This window comes from Mobula birostris, chromosome 17, assembly GCF_030028105.1.
Source record: "Mobula birostris isolate sMobBir1 chromosome 17, sMobBir1.hap1, whole genome shotgun sequence".
Lineage (NCBI taxonomy): Eukaryota > Metazoa > Chordata > Chondrichthyes > Myliobatiformes > Myliobatidae > Mobula > Mobula birostris.
The window spans coordinates 32259508-32277725 of NC_092386.1; the positions used below are offsets into that span (position 1 = coordinate 32259508).

The 18218-nt window shown below is 42.3% G+C and overlaps 1 protein-coding gene across 3 annotated transcripts in view; it reads left to right on the forward strand.

Annotated features, from left to right (window-relative positions):
• The window catches only part of LOC140211593 (casein kinase I), a 236406-nt gene that overhangs the window by 201413 nt on the left and 16775 nt on the right, over positions 1-18218 (forward strand). For 2 of the 3 annotated variants that reach the window (XM_072281476.1, XM_072281477.1), the window contains exon 11: positions 10821-10916. The exons of the other annotated variant lie outside the window; for it this stretch is intronic. In XM_072281476.1, coding sequence (XP_072137577.1) covers positions 10821-10916 — 96 coding nt within the window. The remainder of the gene's footprint in view (positions 1-10820; positions 10917-18218) is intronic. 3 annotated transcript variants of the gene reach the window in all.

Sequence of the window (18218 nt, forward strand, 5' to 3'; positions counted from 1 at the left end):
TTAATGAAGATGGAACATGTAATTCTGATTTAGAAGGCAAGTCAGTTCTGCAATATTTAATAGACATTTAAGAAAATAAAAAAAATAATTGTTATATGGATTTTAAAGAGGTATTTGATAAAATATGCCATAAAAATCTTACTAAGTTGGTTCAAGGATAGAAGACAATAAGTAAAGATGTCTTATTTTAATTGGGAAGATAGTCACTGATATTACCGAATTCTTGTTTTCCATTCTTTTGTATGGCTGGGATTCAAAGTGAGAGGTTATAATAAGGTGGATTCCAGTTAATTTGGACACATTGGGACCAGCATATATTGGCCTAATTAAGCAACTGCCCCGATTAGCCAAAGTTTCATGGAAATAGTTAAAAAGCTATAAAAAAGACAAACTACCATTTGACTGGGTGATTAATTATGTGTTCAAATGAAACATAGAACAAACTAGAACACTACCAATAGTACTATAAAACTATGAGTTCCTAATAGTAATCGACAGGAATTCATTCAGTATATGCTACCTTGTTTTGATTAACTGTAATGGAATAAAATCAGCTCAGACACTTGGTACATATAATGGTCTGCCTTTGAACAATGCTTTTGGTTTGATGCTGCAAATATGTTCCTGGCATCTCCCTAGTCTGAGTACTTGAAACCGCAGTGAGAAAAACAATTTTGAATTGTCTTGCTGCTTATTTCTCGACGACTATCAGTAACAAAAATCACTGCTTTTTGAACATAAACGCAACCTACATTATTTGAAAACTATTCGCTTTAAGCACGGCCACATGAGTGCATGTGACTGACATTAATTACAAACAATTCGGCAACAGTCTACTATCGCAGTTAAGCAGCAAAATGCCCCAAAATAAACAAAGGGAATCAGGACTATTTTCTCAATTAGATTTTGTTCCTTAAGAACTGCCCCGATTAACCAATGGCCCAATTAACTGGAATTCACTGTATCAGTACTGGCATATTTTAAGATTTATTGTGAGAACAATTTTAGTATTTAGACAAGTCAGATTGGGTATATAAATCTTTCAATACATCTGTGTAAAAATGCTTTGATTCTTGAGTTACTTACTTTTTGGTATAGGGGAGTTTAGGAGTCTTCCTCAAAGATTTTAACTTTGGAGTAATTTTCCAGACCGAACTGAAACTGATTTTTGCTTAACCCTTTAGCAGCTGAGAGCCAATTTATTCGCTGCCCTAAGAAGGGCCGTTAACTTTCTCAGATGTGGAAATTGAAACAAGTAGTACATTATAGTTTCTTTCCATTCCTGCGATTATTTGAACTGGGATTCAATATCTGTATGTCCTGAGTAGGAAGTGTGAATGCTGATGCTCATCCAAGCATAAATTTCCTTAAGCAGGGCCGAGGTGCAAGACTAACTCACATGTTTTTTTTTTAAGAAAGGAGAAGTGCTAGCATTTAGTATAATCAAAATCAGAGATTCTCTTCTCCCCCCCCAATAAAGGGTCAAAAGGGAAAAGCTACTTCTGCTGGTAGCACAAACTTATAAGTACAGATTTCCCCTGCCATCCGAAGGTAGAGTGTTCCTATGAAACTGTTCATAAGCTGAAATGTCATAAAGCGAAGAAGCAATTACCATTTATTTATGTGGGAAAATTTTGTGAGCGTTCGCAGACCCAAAAATAACCTACCAAATCATGCCAAATAACACATAAAACCTAAAATAACAGTAACATATAGTAAAAGCAGGAATGATATGATAAATACACAGCCTATATAAAGTAGAAATACTTTTCCACAATCATTGTCGGCACTGTTCTCCGAAGCGAAAATCTCACGCAAGCGCTCTCAGCAAAAACACTCTCTCCAGTAACCTTTAAGCTATGAAGCTGCCAAATCATATCAAATAACATGTAAAAATACACAGCCTATATAAAGTAGAAATAATGTATGTACAGTGTAGTATCACTTACTGGAATTGGGAAGACAGCGCAGAGCACACTGATGATGGTGTGTTAGACTGAGTCGTCGCAGGCTGGGGTGGTGCAGTGACCCCCACCCTCCAGGCCGCCGACCGATACATTCCCGCGAAGCATGCAGTGGTAGCCAGGAGGCACACAGCACATCTTTAAGAAAAAAGCCGAAATAAACATGCTGATTAATTAGGTGCCGCCTGACACGTAATTGTCGGCCCAGATCAGTGCCGATTGCTGATTGCATCGCCTCTGATCTGGGCCGACATTTACATGTCGGGCAGCACCTAATTAATTAGCTTGTTTATTTAGGCTTTTTTCTTAAAGATGTGCTGGGTGCGTCCCAGCTACAATGCATTCTCCTTGAATCGGTATCTATCCGTGGCTCGGGGGTTCGGGTGGTGGGTCACTGGGGTGTCATCTCATCGTCGTCTGTTTCCATTAGAGCGGGCAGCTCATCTTCTCCTGTGACTGCCCACCTCGATGTCGAAGGTCGAGGTTCGTCGTCTGCTGTGGCTGATGTGGAAGGCTTGCTTGACTGCTGAGCCTCGCGCATTTTTCTATCACACAGTTCTTTGTAAGCACTCAAACCATCCTGCAAATATCCCCTAAACCGACGTACCCTTTCAAAATTAAAGTTGTACTTTATCATTGCAGCGAAAATCTCACGCAGTTGCTTCACGTTCATTTCGCTAATGAATTTGGTTTCGATTATTATCCTTTCCTCTTCCAATTGCATCAGCTCTTCATCTATCAGTTCTTGGTCATGGGATGCCAAAACCTCTTCAACATCATCTTCGTCAACTTCCACAAGCCAAACTCACGTTGTCCTTACTTCGTTCACCACGATCGAAATGCTTACTTATGTCTAGTTTTATGCTAAGTGTAACACCCTTACAAGCTCTTTCAGGCTTTCCAATACCTCAGAACTCCTCTTGCAAACGGCTGCTCACAGGCACATGTTAAAGCAATGCTGTTCCGAATCCGGGGGAGAGCGGCTGCTCTGGGCGCGCGCTGATTTTTTTCGTAACAGTGAAAACACCTTCTGTTAGCGAAAATGGTACTAATGTAGGTCTTCTGTAACAGTGAGGTTTCGTAAAGCGAACGTTCGAAAAGTCAGGGGACACCTGTATTGCCGAAAGAGTAGAGGGGAAAAATTTAGTTAGGACATGTTTCAAGGAAATTGAATGTAATGCCAAAAACTTTGACTAACCAAAATTAATAGTAATTTGTCAATAAGGTGCATTTTGAGAAGTTAAATCAGGCCAGGCAGGACGTGGACAGTGAATGGCAGGGCTCTGGGAATCCTTATTCAGCAGCAAGACCTTGGGGTGAAATGTATCATTCCCTTGACAGTGGTGACACTGGTAGACAGAGTGATGATGATAATAATTGCATTCATTGGTTGAGGCATTTAGGACAGGAGTTGTGACATCATGTTAGAGTTGTAGAGGTATTGGTTAAGTTGCATTTGGAGTATTGTGTGCAGTTCTGCTTGTCACATTTTTGGATGGTTGTGATTAGGCTAGAGAGGGTGCAGATTGTCAGAAATGCTGCCAGTACTGGAGGGCTTGGATTCCCTCCAGTTTTCCCTGACATAAAGAAAGATGAGGCTGACTTTATCAAGGTTTATAGAATAAAGCGGAGGCATAGATGGGGTACTTTATAGGACATAGATTTAAGGTAAGAGGGAAGATATAGTCGTAGTCATACTTTATTGATCCCTGGGGAAATTGGTTTTCGTTACAGTTGCACCATAAATAATTAAATAGTAATATGTAAATTATGCCAGGAAATAAGTCCAGGACCAGCCTATTGGCTCAGGGTGTCTGACCCTCCAAGGGAGGAGTTGTATAGTTTGATGGCCACAGGCAGGAATGACTTCCTATGACGCTCTGCGTTGCATCTCGGTGGAATGAGTCTCATTCCACCGAGATGCCACCGATCAAGGGGATCTGAGAGTGGTGGCGATGTGGAGCAAGCTACAGGAAGAAATGGCAGAGGTAGGTGTAATTAAAATGTTCAGAAGACATTTGGAAAGGTTTATGTAAAAGGTTTAGAGGGATATGGGCTAAATGCAAGCAAATGGGAATATCAAAAATGTGCATCTTAGTTGGCAAGGATCAGTTTGGCTGAAGGGCCTTTATGTCTCGATGGAGTTGTGAACCTCTGTGAAAAGAAGAAATGCAGCTTCAAGGACAATTAAGTGAAAAGATGATTCCCACTGTTCTGTAATATTGAGATTCTGATCAGTAAAAATAGTGCAACACAGCAGTTTTATATTTTCCAGTTTGCTAGAGCAGAAACAATGCTTTTGCAACATTTTGCTTGAAAAGAACATGTTAAATTTTGTTCTTCAGAGGGACTGTAGAATTTTGAGTTCTAAATACTTAACAATTTGCAGTGTTATTGTAAACTTGTAGAAATTTACAGTAACTGAACATTATGAATTGATATGCACAAACTCTATGCATTGACTATGCAATTAAGCTTATGATTCTGTGAAAAATATTTAATTTTGCCTCCAATTTAGTGAGCAGATTAAAGAAAGCTGCAATCAATGCCAATTATGAAGTTCAGTTAAAGTTGAAAAAAATTTTTAAGGAATTATGGTTGCAAGAAAAAGTTTGTGAACCCTTTGCAAGTTACCTGGTTTTCTGTATTAGTTACTCATAAAATGTGGTCTGATCTTCATCTAAGTCACAATAATAAACAAATACAATCTGGCTAAACTAATAACACACAAACAGTTGTACTTTTCATATCTTTATTGAATACATTGTTTAATCATTCACAGCCCAGCTGGAAAAAGTGTAAACTTGTATTTAATAACTGGTAGAACTTCACTTAGCAGCAATAACCTCCACCAAACATTTCCTGTAGCTGCTGATCAGACTTGCATAATGGCGAGGAGGAAATTTTAGACAATGATGCCCTGAGGCTGCAAAGCAGTCCCAAACCATGATAACAACAGGAATTCTGCAGATGCTGGAAATTCAAGCAACACACATCAAAGTTGCTGGTGAACGCAGCAGGCCAGGCAGCATCTGTAGGAAGAGGTGCAGTCGACGTTTCAGGCCGAGACCCTTCGTCAGGACTAACTGAAGGAAGAGTGAGTAAGGGATTTGAAAGTTGGAGGGGGAGGGGGAGATCCAAAATGATAGGAGAAGACAGGAGGGGGAGGGATGGAGCCAAGAGCTGGACAGGTGATTGGCAAAAGGGGATACGAGAGGATCATGGGGCAGGAGGTCTGGAAAGAAAGACAAAGGGGGGGGGGCCCAAAGGATGGGCAAGAGGTATATTCAGAGGGACAGAGGGAGAAAAAGGAGAGTGAGAGAAAGAATGTGTGCATAAAAATAAGTAACAGATGGGGTACGAGGGGGAGGTGGGGCCTTAGCGGAAGTTAGAGAAGTCGATGTTCATGCCATCAGGTTGGAGGCTACCCAGATGGAATATAAGGTGTTGTTCCTCCAACTTGAGTGTGGCTTCATCTTTACAGTAGAGGAGGCCGTGGATAGACATGTCAGAATGGGAATGGGATGTGGAATTAAAATGTGTGGCCACTGGGAGATCCTGCTTTCTCTGGCGGACAGAGCGTAGATGTTCAGCAAAGCGGTCTCCCAGTCTGTGTCGGGTCTCGCCAATATATAAAAGGCCACATCGGGAGCACCGGATGCAGTATATCACCCCAGTCGACTCACAGGTGAAGTGTTGCCTCACCTGGAAGGACTGTTTGGGGCCCTGAATGGTGGTAAAGGAGGAAGTGTAAGGGCATGTGTAGCACTTGTTCCGCTTACACGGATAAGTGCCAGGAGGAAGATCAGTGGGGAGGGATGGGGGGGACGAATGGACAAGGGAGTTGCGTAGGGAGCGATCCCTGCGGAATACAGAGAAACGGGGGGAGGGAAAGATGTGCTTAGTGGTGGGATCCCGTTGGAGGTGGCGGAAGTTACGGAGAATAATATGTTGGACCCGGAGGCTGGTGGGGTGGTAGGTGAGGACCAGGGGAACCCTATTCCTAGTGGGGTGGCGGGAGGATGGAGTGAGAGCAGATGTACCTGAAATGGGGGAGATGCGTTTAAGAGCAGAGTTGATAGTGGAGGAAGGGAAGCCCCTTTCTTTAAAAAAGGAAGACATCTCCCTCGTCCTAGAATGAAAAGCCTCATCCTGAGAGCAGATGCGGCGGAGACGGAGGAATTGCGAGAAGGGGATGGCGTTTTTGCAAGAGACAGGGTGAGAAGAGGAATAGTCCAGATAGCTGTGAGAGTCAGTAGGCTTATAGTAGACATCAGTGGATAAGCTGTCTCCAGAGACAGAGACAAAAAGATCTAGAAAGGGGAGGGAGGTGTTGGAAATGGACCAGGTAAACTTGAGGGCAGGGTGAAAGTTGGAGGCAAAGTTAATAAAGTCAACGAGTTCTGCATGCGTGCAGGAAGCAGTGCCAATGCAGTCGTCGATGTTCTGTTCCTAGAACTTGCTCCCATTGTGGTCAACGGGACCATATTTTGCAAGAAACATGAAAAGAGCTGTTACTTGGTGCTTTTGATGCTAGCAATAGTGGGTAAATTTCAAAGCTCCTGTCATTTTTGATTCTCTGCTGCTTATTTTGATTCCGTCCGCATCCATAATTTGACTTAGAGTTCGATGGCAAAGAAATGAACCCATATGTCCACCCTGTCCATGCCAACCTTTTTGGCCATCTGCAGTAATTCCATTTCCCTGCATTAGTCACAGCTCTTTATCCATTTTAAAATTCCTTGCTCTCACATTAAACCTATTCTGTCTTGTTTTTGATACCATCACCAAGTGAAAAAGATTTTGAATATTTGTCTAGTTCTCTTTTATAATTTTATATACCTCTCTCAAATCACCTCTCCTCCTTCTCCTCTGCTCTGGGTAAAGCCCAACCCATCCAGTCTACCTCCGGAACTGAAGTCCACCAATCAAAACAACGACCTGATGAATCTCCTCTTCACTCTCTTCAGGGCAACCCTCATCTATCATCTACTGTGGTGGCTAGAACTGGGCTGAATGCTCATGAATGCACTGTATATGTGTAGACTTGGTCATCCCTGGTCATGTCATGGCATGAAACATCTACTTAATATTACCTCCCTAAAATGGATGAGTTACCTTATTAGAAGGAAAAACTATCATTTTGATTTTTGTAGTCTGCTGCTGATTATTTCCTGTTTTGCCTTATTGGATTTTTTGTGCCTGAATAATGTTCTACCTAGTACCAAACATTTACATTAATAAAGTTCTAGGTCATCAAACATTTTCATATTTTGTATTAATGTTCTGTGTTCATATAACTATAAATGAATTCCCACCTTTTGACAATTGAGTTCCCAGCTCAAACAGACATTATTTTGTGGAACTCAGCTGCTTCTGCCACATCACATAAAAACATTATGTAACTTGACTGTTTTGTTTGTTCATGTCAAGAATGTCCAACAATGTATCTAGGACTTTGCATGTAGCAGTCAGTTGTTCATGCTTTCCAATCCAGAATGCCAATCAAGTGTGTAATGCTTTCCTTCCACCTACAACCATAAAGGTTCAGGTTCTGCTGAATCACTTTCTGGTGTTGTAGACCACACGGACCACAGTGCATTATCCAGAATGATTGGGGGAGGCTTGGTTATGAACGGTGGACAGTTTCAGACATAAAATAACCTTTTCGGGGTGGGTTTTTTTTGGTGTGTTGTCATCTGCTGACCAGAGGTTGGCATCATATTGTTTGTGGGATGATGGATAGTGAGCAGGTCTTTGATGGGCAGGTTGGGAGTTGGCAGGACAATTATGGAGTTGAGACATTAATTGTGGTTCAAGGGTGTGATTAATAGTTGGGAAGTAGTGTTATGGCAAAGTAGTCTCAGTAATAGAAGATGAATAAAGAGACACCTGAGGATGACTAACACGAGAGATTCTGCAGGTGCTGGAAATCACACAATGCTGGAAGAACTCAGCAGGTTAGGCCGCATTTATGGAAATTAATAAAGTCAATATTTTGGGCCGAGGCCCTTCATCGGGACTGGAGAGGAAGGGGTAAGATTCTATAATAAAAAGGCTGGGGGGCTGTGGAATGGAAGGAAGGCAAGCTAGGATGTGATAGTTGAAGCCAGGTGGTTGGAGAAGTTAAGAGTTAGAGAAGAAGGAATCTGACAGGAAAGGGGAGTAGACCATGAAAGAAAGAGAAGGAGGAGGGGCATCGGGGTGGTGATATGCAAGTGAAGAGAAGAGGTAAGAAGCCGAAGTGGGAAATGGAAGAAGAGGGAAGGAGGAGAGGAAAAGAAGGGGAAACAAAAGGAAGGAGAAATCAATGTTCGGCCATCATTGGAGGTTACCCAGATGGAATATGAGATGTTGCTCCTCCACCTTGAGAGTGCCCTCATCAGTCCATGGCTGCCCCTTTTGCCACGATATGTCGGAACTGGAGTGGAGACAGGAATTAAAATGGTTGGCAACCCGGGAATTGGACAGTTTATGTTGTGTCTCACTAATGTAAAGGAGGCCGCATCGGTAGCACCGGATACAATAGGTGACCCCAGAAGATTTGCAGGTGTACTGTTTAGGGCCTTAAATGGAGATGAGGAAGGAGGTGAATGGGCAACTGTAGCATTTCTGTCACTTGAAGAGATATGTGCCAGGAGGGGTGGGACAAATAGACACGGGAATCACAGACGGAGCATCCCTATGGAAAGCAGAGTGTGGAGGAAGGGAAAGATATGTTTGGTGCTAGGATCCTGCTGGAAGATGGCGGAAGTTGTGGAGAATGATATGTTGGATGCTGAGGCTCATGGGATGGTAGGTGTGGACAAGAGGGACTTCATCCCTGTTAAGGCGGCTGGAAAAATGTGGTGAACGTGATGTCTGGGAAATGGAGGAGATGATGGTGAGGACAGCATCAATGGTGGAAGGGAAACCCTGTTCTCTGAAGGAGGAGAACATCTCTGAAGTCCTGGAAAGGAAACCTCTTTCTGGGAACAGATGCGGTGGGGATGAAGGTATTGAGAAAAAGGAACAGCATTTTTACAGAAGACCAGGTGGGAAGAGGTGTAGTTAGCTACGAGAATTGGTAAGTTTGTAAAAGATGTTGATAGACAGTTTGTTTCCAAAGATGGTGACAGATCAGAAAAGGGGAACCAGGTGTCAGAAATGGACCAAGTTAATGTAAGGGCAAGGAGGAAATTGGTGGCAAAGTTGATGAAATTGATGAGCACAGCATATGTACATGAAGCAGCATCAATGCAATTATCAGTGTAAAGAAGGAGGAATTAGGAAGCATTGCCAGGAAAGGCTTTGAAAATGGACTGTTTCATGTACCCACCAAAATGGCGGGTGTATCTGGTGCCCCCTTGGCTACCCCTTGAACTTGGAGAATGTGAGAGAGCCGAAGGGGAAATTGTTGAGGGTGAGGACCAGTTTTACCAGATGGAGGAGGATGGTGATGGAGGGGAACTGTTTGGGCCGGTTGTTGAGAAAGAAGTGGAGAGCTTAAGGCCTTCTTGATAGTGTATAGGTTCTGGGCATCCACAGTGAAATTGAGGTGGTGAGGACCAGGGAGTTGAAGGTTGTTGAGATCAAGAGCATGTGAAGTATCACCGATGTAGGTAGGAAGGGACTGAGCCAGGAGGGTAGAATGGAATCGAACTATTCAGACATGGGTTCAGTGGGCTAGGAGCAGGCAAAGACAATGTGCCTACCCAGACAGTCAAGTTTGTGGATTTTGGGTAGAAGGTAGAAAGAATGCAAGGCAAGGCAAAGGAATTACGAGCTTGATAACAGTGGATTGGGGCACTCCAGAATTGATGAAATTAACAATGGTGTGAAGACAGTGGCCTAACAGTCAAGAATGGGGTCCTTTTCAAGGGCAAGTAAGTGGAGATGTCTGAGAGCAACGATCTCAGTCCAGAGATGCACCCTCAGAATCCAGTTGGTCCCAGCAGACAATCACAAGCATTCTGGTCGAGGTAGTCCAGTCTTTCAGATGATACTAATGTTATGAGAACTGATATCATTTGATGCATGTATGACATGGAAAGTGCAAGTCATGCCAGCAGGATGTGAATGGATCCAAGGAATATTGTTACATTTCACTTTGATAAAAAGTGCTTTCAATTGCCATAGTGCAGAAATAAACGGATGGAATTTCCTGCTAACATATCAGGTAGTTATTTTTCTCACTTATAGTGATATGGAGGCAAAACAACCACATTGATAAGCTTCCACTGAATTCTGTTTGAGGCTCCTTCGCAAGAACAAGTACATTACCTGACCTTTTGTTTAGATGTAGATTGAGTGTCAATTGCTGATGAGATAGCAAGATATTAATTTTGTTTCTCTAGTATCTCAGAGATTGAATATGCGTTATTAAATCACGTGGTGTTGTTTAAATTGTCCAGATATTGAAAATGAAAACATGAGGAAATCTGCAGATGCTAGAATTTCTAGCAACACACATAAAAATTGGTGGTGAACGCAGCAGGCCAGGTCTTGGGGTTTATGATATCAGAGGGAATGGGAAGTTATCATAACCAAATAACCCCTAGTCTTCGTCTGCTTTGTCTCAGTCTTGAAGGGTTTGCAGCTGTGAGCAGTAATTCAGTGAGCATTAAAATCAGAACTTTGTGAATTGAATATTACAGCAAAAATATATAAACTGTCAGTCCTGTATGCATGAACATTGGTTTTATGCGATTCATATAATCATTTTGTCTGTTTTCTAGTTTGTGGGTTTTTTGTGCAATTTTTGAGGTGCTTTTAAGTTTGTTTTAATCTTCCCACAGCATGTGGTTTTAATAAGTTGTTGGGTTTTCTTTTCTTCCTTTTCCATGCATGCTTTATAAAATAAAAAAAAAATGGCAGTCAGCAGAGCACAGGGGTGCTTGGGACACACAGCAGGCCAACCCCCATCACTTGAGAGCTCACCTGGCAGCTGACCGACATGGTGGTTCTGTACAGGTATTTTCTGTTTCTTCTGCATGTTTCCCTCTTCTCCCTGCATGCTGGTGTGGTTCTTTGGGCACAGTACGGTTGTATTCCTAGACCGGCTATTACACCTCTACCGAAATTCATTCCAAATGTGCATATCCAAATGGTGATGTATTAACATACAAAGAGCTTGTACTAACCATAACCAGCGGTCTCCCAATACCGTTACCCTCTCCCTACCTGCCTCTTCCCATACACATGACACAATTAGAAGTCTAAGCATGCAGTTTGGGTCAATTACTAAACAGAGTTCTTACTAACTTTTTGAGGCCATTGTTCTTCATCTTGATCTGTGGACCCTTTTGAAAATTCAGAAAGATCATCCATGTTAAAAACTGTGATAAATGAGTACCTGAATCACAGATTAAGCCTTGCTGTAGAATTTACTGACAATTAAAATCATAATATCTGTCTAGTCTGGACAGCATTAAACTTACTATGATTTTTACTCGCACATATCAAGCATATAATTTTGTTTTAACTGGATCTGTGTGATTATTCCAATAATCAGAATCAGATTTATTGAATTGAACATCATGATATTTTAAATGAAAGTTGATATCATTGTTTGGATTAAAGGTAGTATCCATTGATAGATGTCATTTCATTTTGTGTTCTGTAAAGTGGAACTTTAGTTGTCAAAATTAAAGATATGAAGGGAAATGGCATGCCATATCAGTGCATGGATCCCTGTTTGAGTTTAATATTATGAGGTGCCAGTCCATAAGACTTAATGGAGGCCAGCATGCAACACTGCAACAGCAGAACAGGATTTCAGTCAATGCTTTCATAGAGAAAAATATGATTTCAGAGATAGAAATAAAGAACAACATCGTCCTATTATTTATTTAGGGATACAGCACAGCCTACACAGTGCAGCAACCCACTGATTTAACCCTAGTCTAATCACAGGACAGTGCTTAGTGACCATTAACCTTCTCACTGGTTCATCTTTGGACTGTGGGAGGAAACCGGAGCACCCAGAGGAAACCCATGCAATCACTGAGAGAATGTACAACTCCTTACAGACAGCATTGGAATTAAACTCCAATGTCCCAAACTGTAATAGCATCAAGCTAACTGCTACACTAGACCATGGCATCCCTCAGAGATTATAAATCTTGATGACCACATTTAGAATAAAATCTCTGATATAGAATTGTGAAGTTATTAACACAACTGTCCTGCACATGAGGGTATGTGGCAGGGAAGGAGTCCAAGCAGTTCCTGCCCGTTAGTTCATTTCAGACAGTGCACTGTTCGCCAGAAATCAGATTGAGGCAAGGTAAATCTGGGGTCTTGGTTATCAAAATTACCTAGACTGTTCAGCGAGGCAGGAGGGAAAACAATTATGACTATCATTCAGGGGCAGGGAAATAGTATAATTGACAAAAGAACCAATGTGAAGTTGAGGGAAATATCAAAGTTCAAAGTAAATTTATTAATCAAAGAACATATACGTCACCATATACAACTCCAATTTTCTTTTTTTTATGGGCATACACTGTAGATCTTTGATGGACAGGATGGACAAACACCTATGTGCAAAAGACAACAAACTATGCAAATACAAAAAGAAAGAAAATAAATAGACAAACAAACAGATACACAAATAAAAAAACGAAACAATAAATATCAAGAAAATAAGATGAAGATTCCTTGAAAGTGAGTCCATAGGTTGTGGGAACAGTTCAATGATGGAGTGAGTGAAGTCATTCCCTCTGGGTCAAGAACCTGGTGGTTGAGGGGTAATAACTGTTCTTGAAACTTGTGGTGTGAGCCCCGAGGCTCCTGTACCACCTTCCTGATGGCAGCAACGAGAAGAGAGCATGGCCTGGCTGACGGGGGGGCGGGGGGGGGGGCCTTTGATGATGGATGCTGCTTTCTGCGACAGTGCTCCATGCAGGTGTGCTCAATAGCGAGAAGGAAACTTCTTTTCAATGCAACAAGTTTGGCTGTGTTGGTGTGTGTATGTGTTTGAGAGGAGTACATTTAAAGTATGCCCATACTCAATATGAAGTAATCTGTGTAAGAAGCATTGTCACACTTTCTAAATGCATCAGCAGCAAATAGAAGTAGAATTATTTTTTTTTTTCTAGTGTAACATTTCCCGTTCTAGCCCACTGAATTTTCTATCAACTGCATGAGATGTTACTGGATGTTTTCTCTTAACCTTGTATTGGATGATTGCATGGGCATCTCTGGGATGTTAGTGGATATATGCATGTCCTTTGTATTCAATGTATGTTTTTGTTTTGTGTGGTGTGCAGAACCAACAGTAACAGTATGAAAGTGTTTACCTGCTGCTAGTCTGTTCCTGTAGTTATGGTATATCATTATCTTTGGCAGTACCAGGATATTTTATCAATTACTGTCTACACTTTACATTGTACACAAAAATATAGGTGAGTGTTTGGGTAAATTCACTAGCACAAAGATATTAAAATCCTATCAATAGAAGCAAACACAAGGAAATCTGCACATGCTGGAAATCCGAGCAACACAGACAAAGTGCTGGAGGAACTCAGCAGGCCTGGCAGCATCGATGGAAAAGAGTACAGTCGACGTTTCAGGCAGGACTGGAGAAAGAAATCTGAGGAGTAAATTTAAAAGATGGGGGGAGAGGAGAGAGAAACACAGGGTGATTGGTGAAGCCTGAAGGGGAGGGGATGAAGTAAAGAATTGTGAAGTTGATTGGTGAAGGAGATACAGGGCTGAAGAAGGGGGAGTCTGATAGAAGAGGACAGAAAGCCACGGAAGAAAGAAAAGGAGAGAGGATCACTAGAGGGAGGCAATGGGTGAGCAAGGAGATAAGGTGAGAGAGGGTAAAGGAGATGGGGAATGGTGAAGGAGGTTGGGGGGGGGAGGTGGTATTACTGGAAGTACGAGAAATCGATGTTCATCCTATCAAGTTGGAGGCTACCCAGACGGAATAAAAGGCGTCGTACCTCCATACTAAGTGTGGCTTCTTCACAGCAGTGGTGGAGGCCATGGATAGACATACTGGAATGGGAAGTGGAATTCAAATAGGTGGCTGCTTTTTCTGGCAGACTGAGCATCGGTGCTCAGTGAAGTGGTCTCCTAATCTACATTGGGTCTCACCAATATACAGGAGGCTACACCGGGAGCACTGGACATAGTATATGACCCCACAGACTCTCAGAAGTGAGTCTCTGTCACCTCACCTGGAAACACTGTTTGGGGCCCTGAATGGTAGTGAGGGAGAAGGTGTAGGGGCAGGTGTAGCACTTGTTCCGCTTGCAAGGATACGTGCCAAGAAGGGAGATCAGTGGGGAAGGATGAATGGACAAGAGAGTTGAGTAGGAGCAGTCCCTGCAGAAAGTGGAGTGGAGGGGAGGGAAAGATGTGCTTGGTGGTGGGATCCCATTAGAGATGCAGAAGTTTTGGAGAAATATGTGCTAGACGTGGAGGCTAGTGGGGTGGTAGGTGAGGACAAGATGAACCTTATCCCTGGTAGGATGGCGGGAAGATGGGACATGCATGAAATGGAAAAGATACAGTTGAGAGCAGCATTGATGGTGGAGGAAAGGAAGCCCCTTTCCTTGAAGAAGGAAGGCATCTCCTTTGTTCTGGAATGAAAAGCCTCAACCTGAGAGCAGGTGCGGCGGAGATGGGGGAATTTAGAGAAGGGGATGGTACTTTTACAAGTAAAAGGGTGGGTGGAGATATAGTCCAGGAAGCTGTGAGAGTCTGTGGGTTTTTAATAGACATCAGTAGATAAGGTGTTGCCAGAGATAAGAGACAGAGAGATTGAGAAAAGAGAGGGAGGTGTCGGAAATGGACCAGGTAAATTTGAGGACAGGGTGGAAGTTGGAGGTAAGGTGCATGAAGTTGACGATTTCAGCATGGGTGCAGGAAGCAGCACCAATGCAGTTGTCGATGCAGCATAGGAAAAGTGCGGAGCGGTCACCAGTGTAGGTTTAGAACATAGACAAACAGACAGTCGTGTCTGGGACCCATGCAAGTGTCCATGGCTACACCTTTTGTTTGAAGGAAGTGGGAGGAGCCAAAGGAGAAATTATTTGGAGTGAGGACAAGTTCTGCAAGGTGGAGGAGAGTGGTGGTGGAGGCGAACTGGTTGAGTCTGTGGCCCAGAAAGAAATGAAGAGCTTTGAGACCTTCTTGGTGGAGAATAGAGGTGTATAGAGACTGGACATCTGTGGTGAAAATGAGATGATGGGGGCCAGGGAACCTGAAATCATTGAAAAGATCCAGAGCATGTGAAGTGTCAGAGATGTAGGTCGGAAGGGACTGAACTGGGGGGGCGGGGGTAAAACAGAGCCAATGTATGCAGATGTGAGTTCAGTGGGGCCAGGAACAAGCTGAAACAATGGATCTACCCGGACAAGCGGGTTTGTGGATCTTGGGTAAGAGGTAGAAACGGGAGGTGTGGAGTGCGGGAACTATGAGATTGGTGGTGGTGGGTGGGAGATCCCCAGATTCAATAAGGTTGGTGATGGTGTGGGAGACAATGGCCTGGTGTTACTCAGTGGGGTCCTGTTCAGGGGGTAAGTAAGAGACGGTGTCTGAGATTTGGAGCTCTTAGAATCCTCTCAATCAATTGAAGCATCAGTTTTCTTTGCAGCTTTTGAAGTTTGCCAGGTATTCATTTTATTTTTAACCTTAAAAGGCAATAAATCTTATTGACATCACTGAGGAGATTATATAATCCCCCTTTCCTCTTCCTCTCCATGGAATTAAGAATCAGTCGGGTATTGATTGTACCTTTGAATTTATGTGATTTGTGAGCCCTGTTGCTGGTTGAACTGTAAAGCCCGCACTCCAATTTCCCCAACAGATCTATCAAAGTGATAGACAGTGGTATGCTCATTTTGTGCCTCTCAGCACGTGTGTTGTTATTGGAAGCAGTTTATTACTTTGAAGTCAGTAGAATTTAATCATCTTCTTTAAATCATTTGTTTATTCTGCCTTGGTTTAACCCCTCAATTATGGAATCCTTCACTTTGGATTATGGCTTTCCTGTTTTCTGTTCAAGTTTAAGAATGCAGAGTGACCCAGAAAGTGTTGAAATTTGCCAAACTTGTGGTCAGATTGAATCACTATGTCTCAAGGGCATGACACTGCCATTGTTATTCGTGATCTGGACATGGTGATTATCTGGCATGCACAGGAATTTGGTGGCATCTGACTGGCAGATCTTTTGGACTATTGGATGTTATTTGCTATTAATGCCCCAACCACTTCAATTAGCTTTTTTAGTTCTTGGAACAGTCAAGTGTTATACAATGTGCAAGCAGGCCCTTAATCCCATTTTATTCTTGCCATATTGCCATCTATTCGCCTAATTCTACATTGTAAGGGTAATTTACAGTGTCCAGGTAACCAGCCTATTCACACATCTTTCAAATCTGGGTGGAAACTGGAGTGCCCAGAGGAGAGTTGTAGAGAGGATGTACTGGAGGTCAGCATTCAATTTGGGTCTGTCGTTCTGTGAGGCAGCAGATTTACTAGGTGAGCCACTGCACTGCCCAATTATAATAAATTCTCCCATGACTTGCAAGTTTTAAAGGGGAGTGCAACGCTTGTGGCCATGTTCAGTCTCTGGAGTGAAGAGTCTGGGTTGTGGAGTTATGAGCAAAGGGATCGGGGTTTTCCTGAGTTTTGGGATGTGAAAGGAATGGGGCCCTGGTGAGTTATAAGGAGTGCAAAAAACATCTCTTGGTGAGTCAGCTGCCCAGTGATCAGCATTTTCAGTTGAATGGTTAAACGTTAGAGAGATGTGTTCACAATTCATTGCTTTTCAGATGGGATCCATTCTGCTCATGGTTATTGCAAAACATTAAATTTGTTTTTTTTCCCAAACTTTCCTTTTATGCTAATTTTCTGTGAATTGAAGGAAATGAATATAAACGTGTCAGAATAGTAAGAATAAAAATGCCATCGTGGTCGAAATGAGAATACATTGAAACACTTCTCCCATTCCTCCTGGAAAAAGTCCCGCTGCGGCAGGCTGGGTTTTGATCTAAAATCTCAACTGAAGACCAGTACCTGCAGTGACATACAGCTGTAGCAGAACAGCACTGCACTTGGCTTCCTGCCAAGTTGCAGTCTGCATATGTCTTGGGAAAGTGACGTGAACACACGACTTCTTAATTCATCAAAACATGAATTTCCATTCAGCCTCAGCTGATATCTTCCTGGATATATGCAAAACAAAGCTTTCTGGGTTACAGAAGACATGACTTGCAGAAACTCAGCTTTGCGCAATTTCTCCCATGCATTTTCAAACTGTTTTTTAAGACTGAGAAGTTAGTTAGCTCTGGAGCTGTGGAATAGGGGTAGCAGCTAGTTAATTTAAAACACCACCAGTATTCAAAAGGAAGGTTTTTACATGTAATGTCTCCACAATGTACCACTGACATTAAGAACACTGCTGCCAATTCACAGTGGAAGGCCACTTAAGAGAGTTGGTTTGGAAACTGACAAGGTACATCTCTTCTTAACTGTTTGATTAAAGTGTGGATCAATGTTATCTTCCCAGACAACTCGGATTTTTTATGTAATAACTACCAATACTATAGCTGGCTCCTTCTATGAAGCCAGTAATACAAGTAATCAGCTATAAGCCACCAGCAATTTTTATTCCCAAATTCATTTGACTGATCTGCTTATTTATGTTACTATAAAAAAGTGATAGCACTTGTCTGCTAATTACCATATTTTTATTTTGTATTTCTTCTCCTTTATTTTCTCTGATTTCAATCCACATAACATTGACCTATGAGCTGCAAAGATACAAAAATTACTTCCAGCATTGCTGTTTTCATTAAGTCTTCCTTTGGCTCCAGAGTACTTTTATTCCCGTTATAAATACCAGCTAAGGATTGATCTTTATGAACTACATTTTTGGTGCATGTTTTTGGTATGAAATCTGGTATGAAAGCTGGCATGAAATCCATGGAATTGAGGGAATCAAGTAGTGAGACCATGGCAACTGTACAGATTGAAAAGGAGGAGGTGCTTGCTGTCTTGAGGAAAATTAAAGTGGATAAATCCCCGGGACCTGACAGAGTGTTCCCTCGGACCTTGAAGGAGACTAGTGTTGAAATTGCGGGGGCCCTGGCAGAAATATTTAAAATATCGCTGTCTACGGGTGAAGTGCCGGAGGATTGGAGAGTGGCTCATGTTGTTCCGTTGTTTAAAAAAGGATCGAAAAGTAATCTGGGAAATTATAGGCCGGTGAGTTTAACGTCAGTAGTAGGTAAGTTATTGGAGGGAGTACTAAGAGAC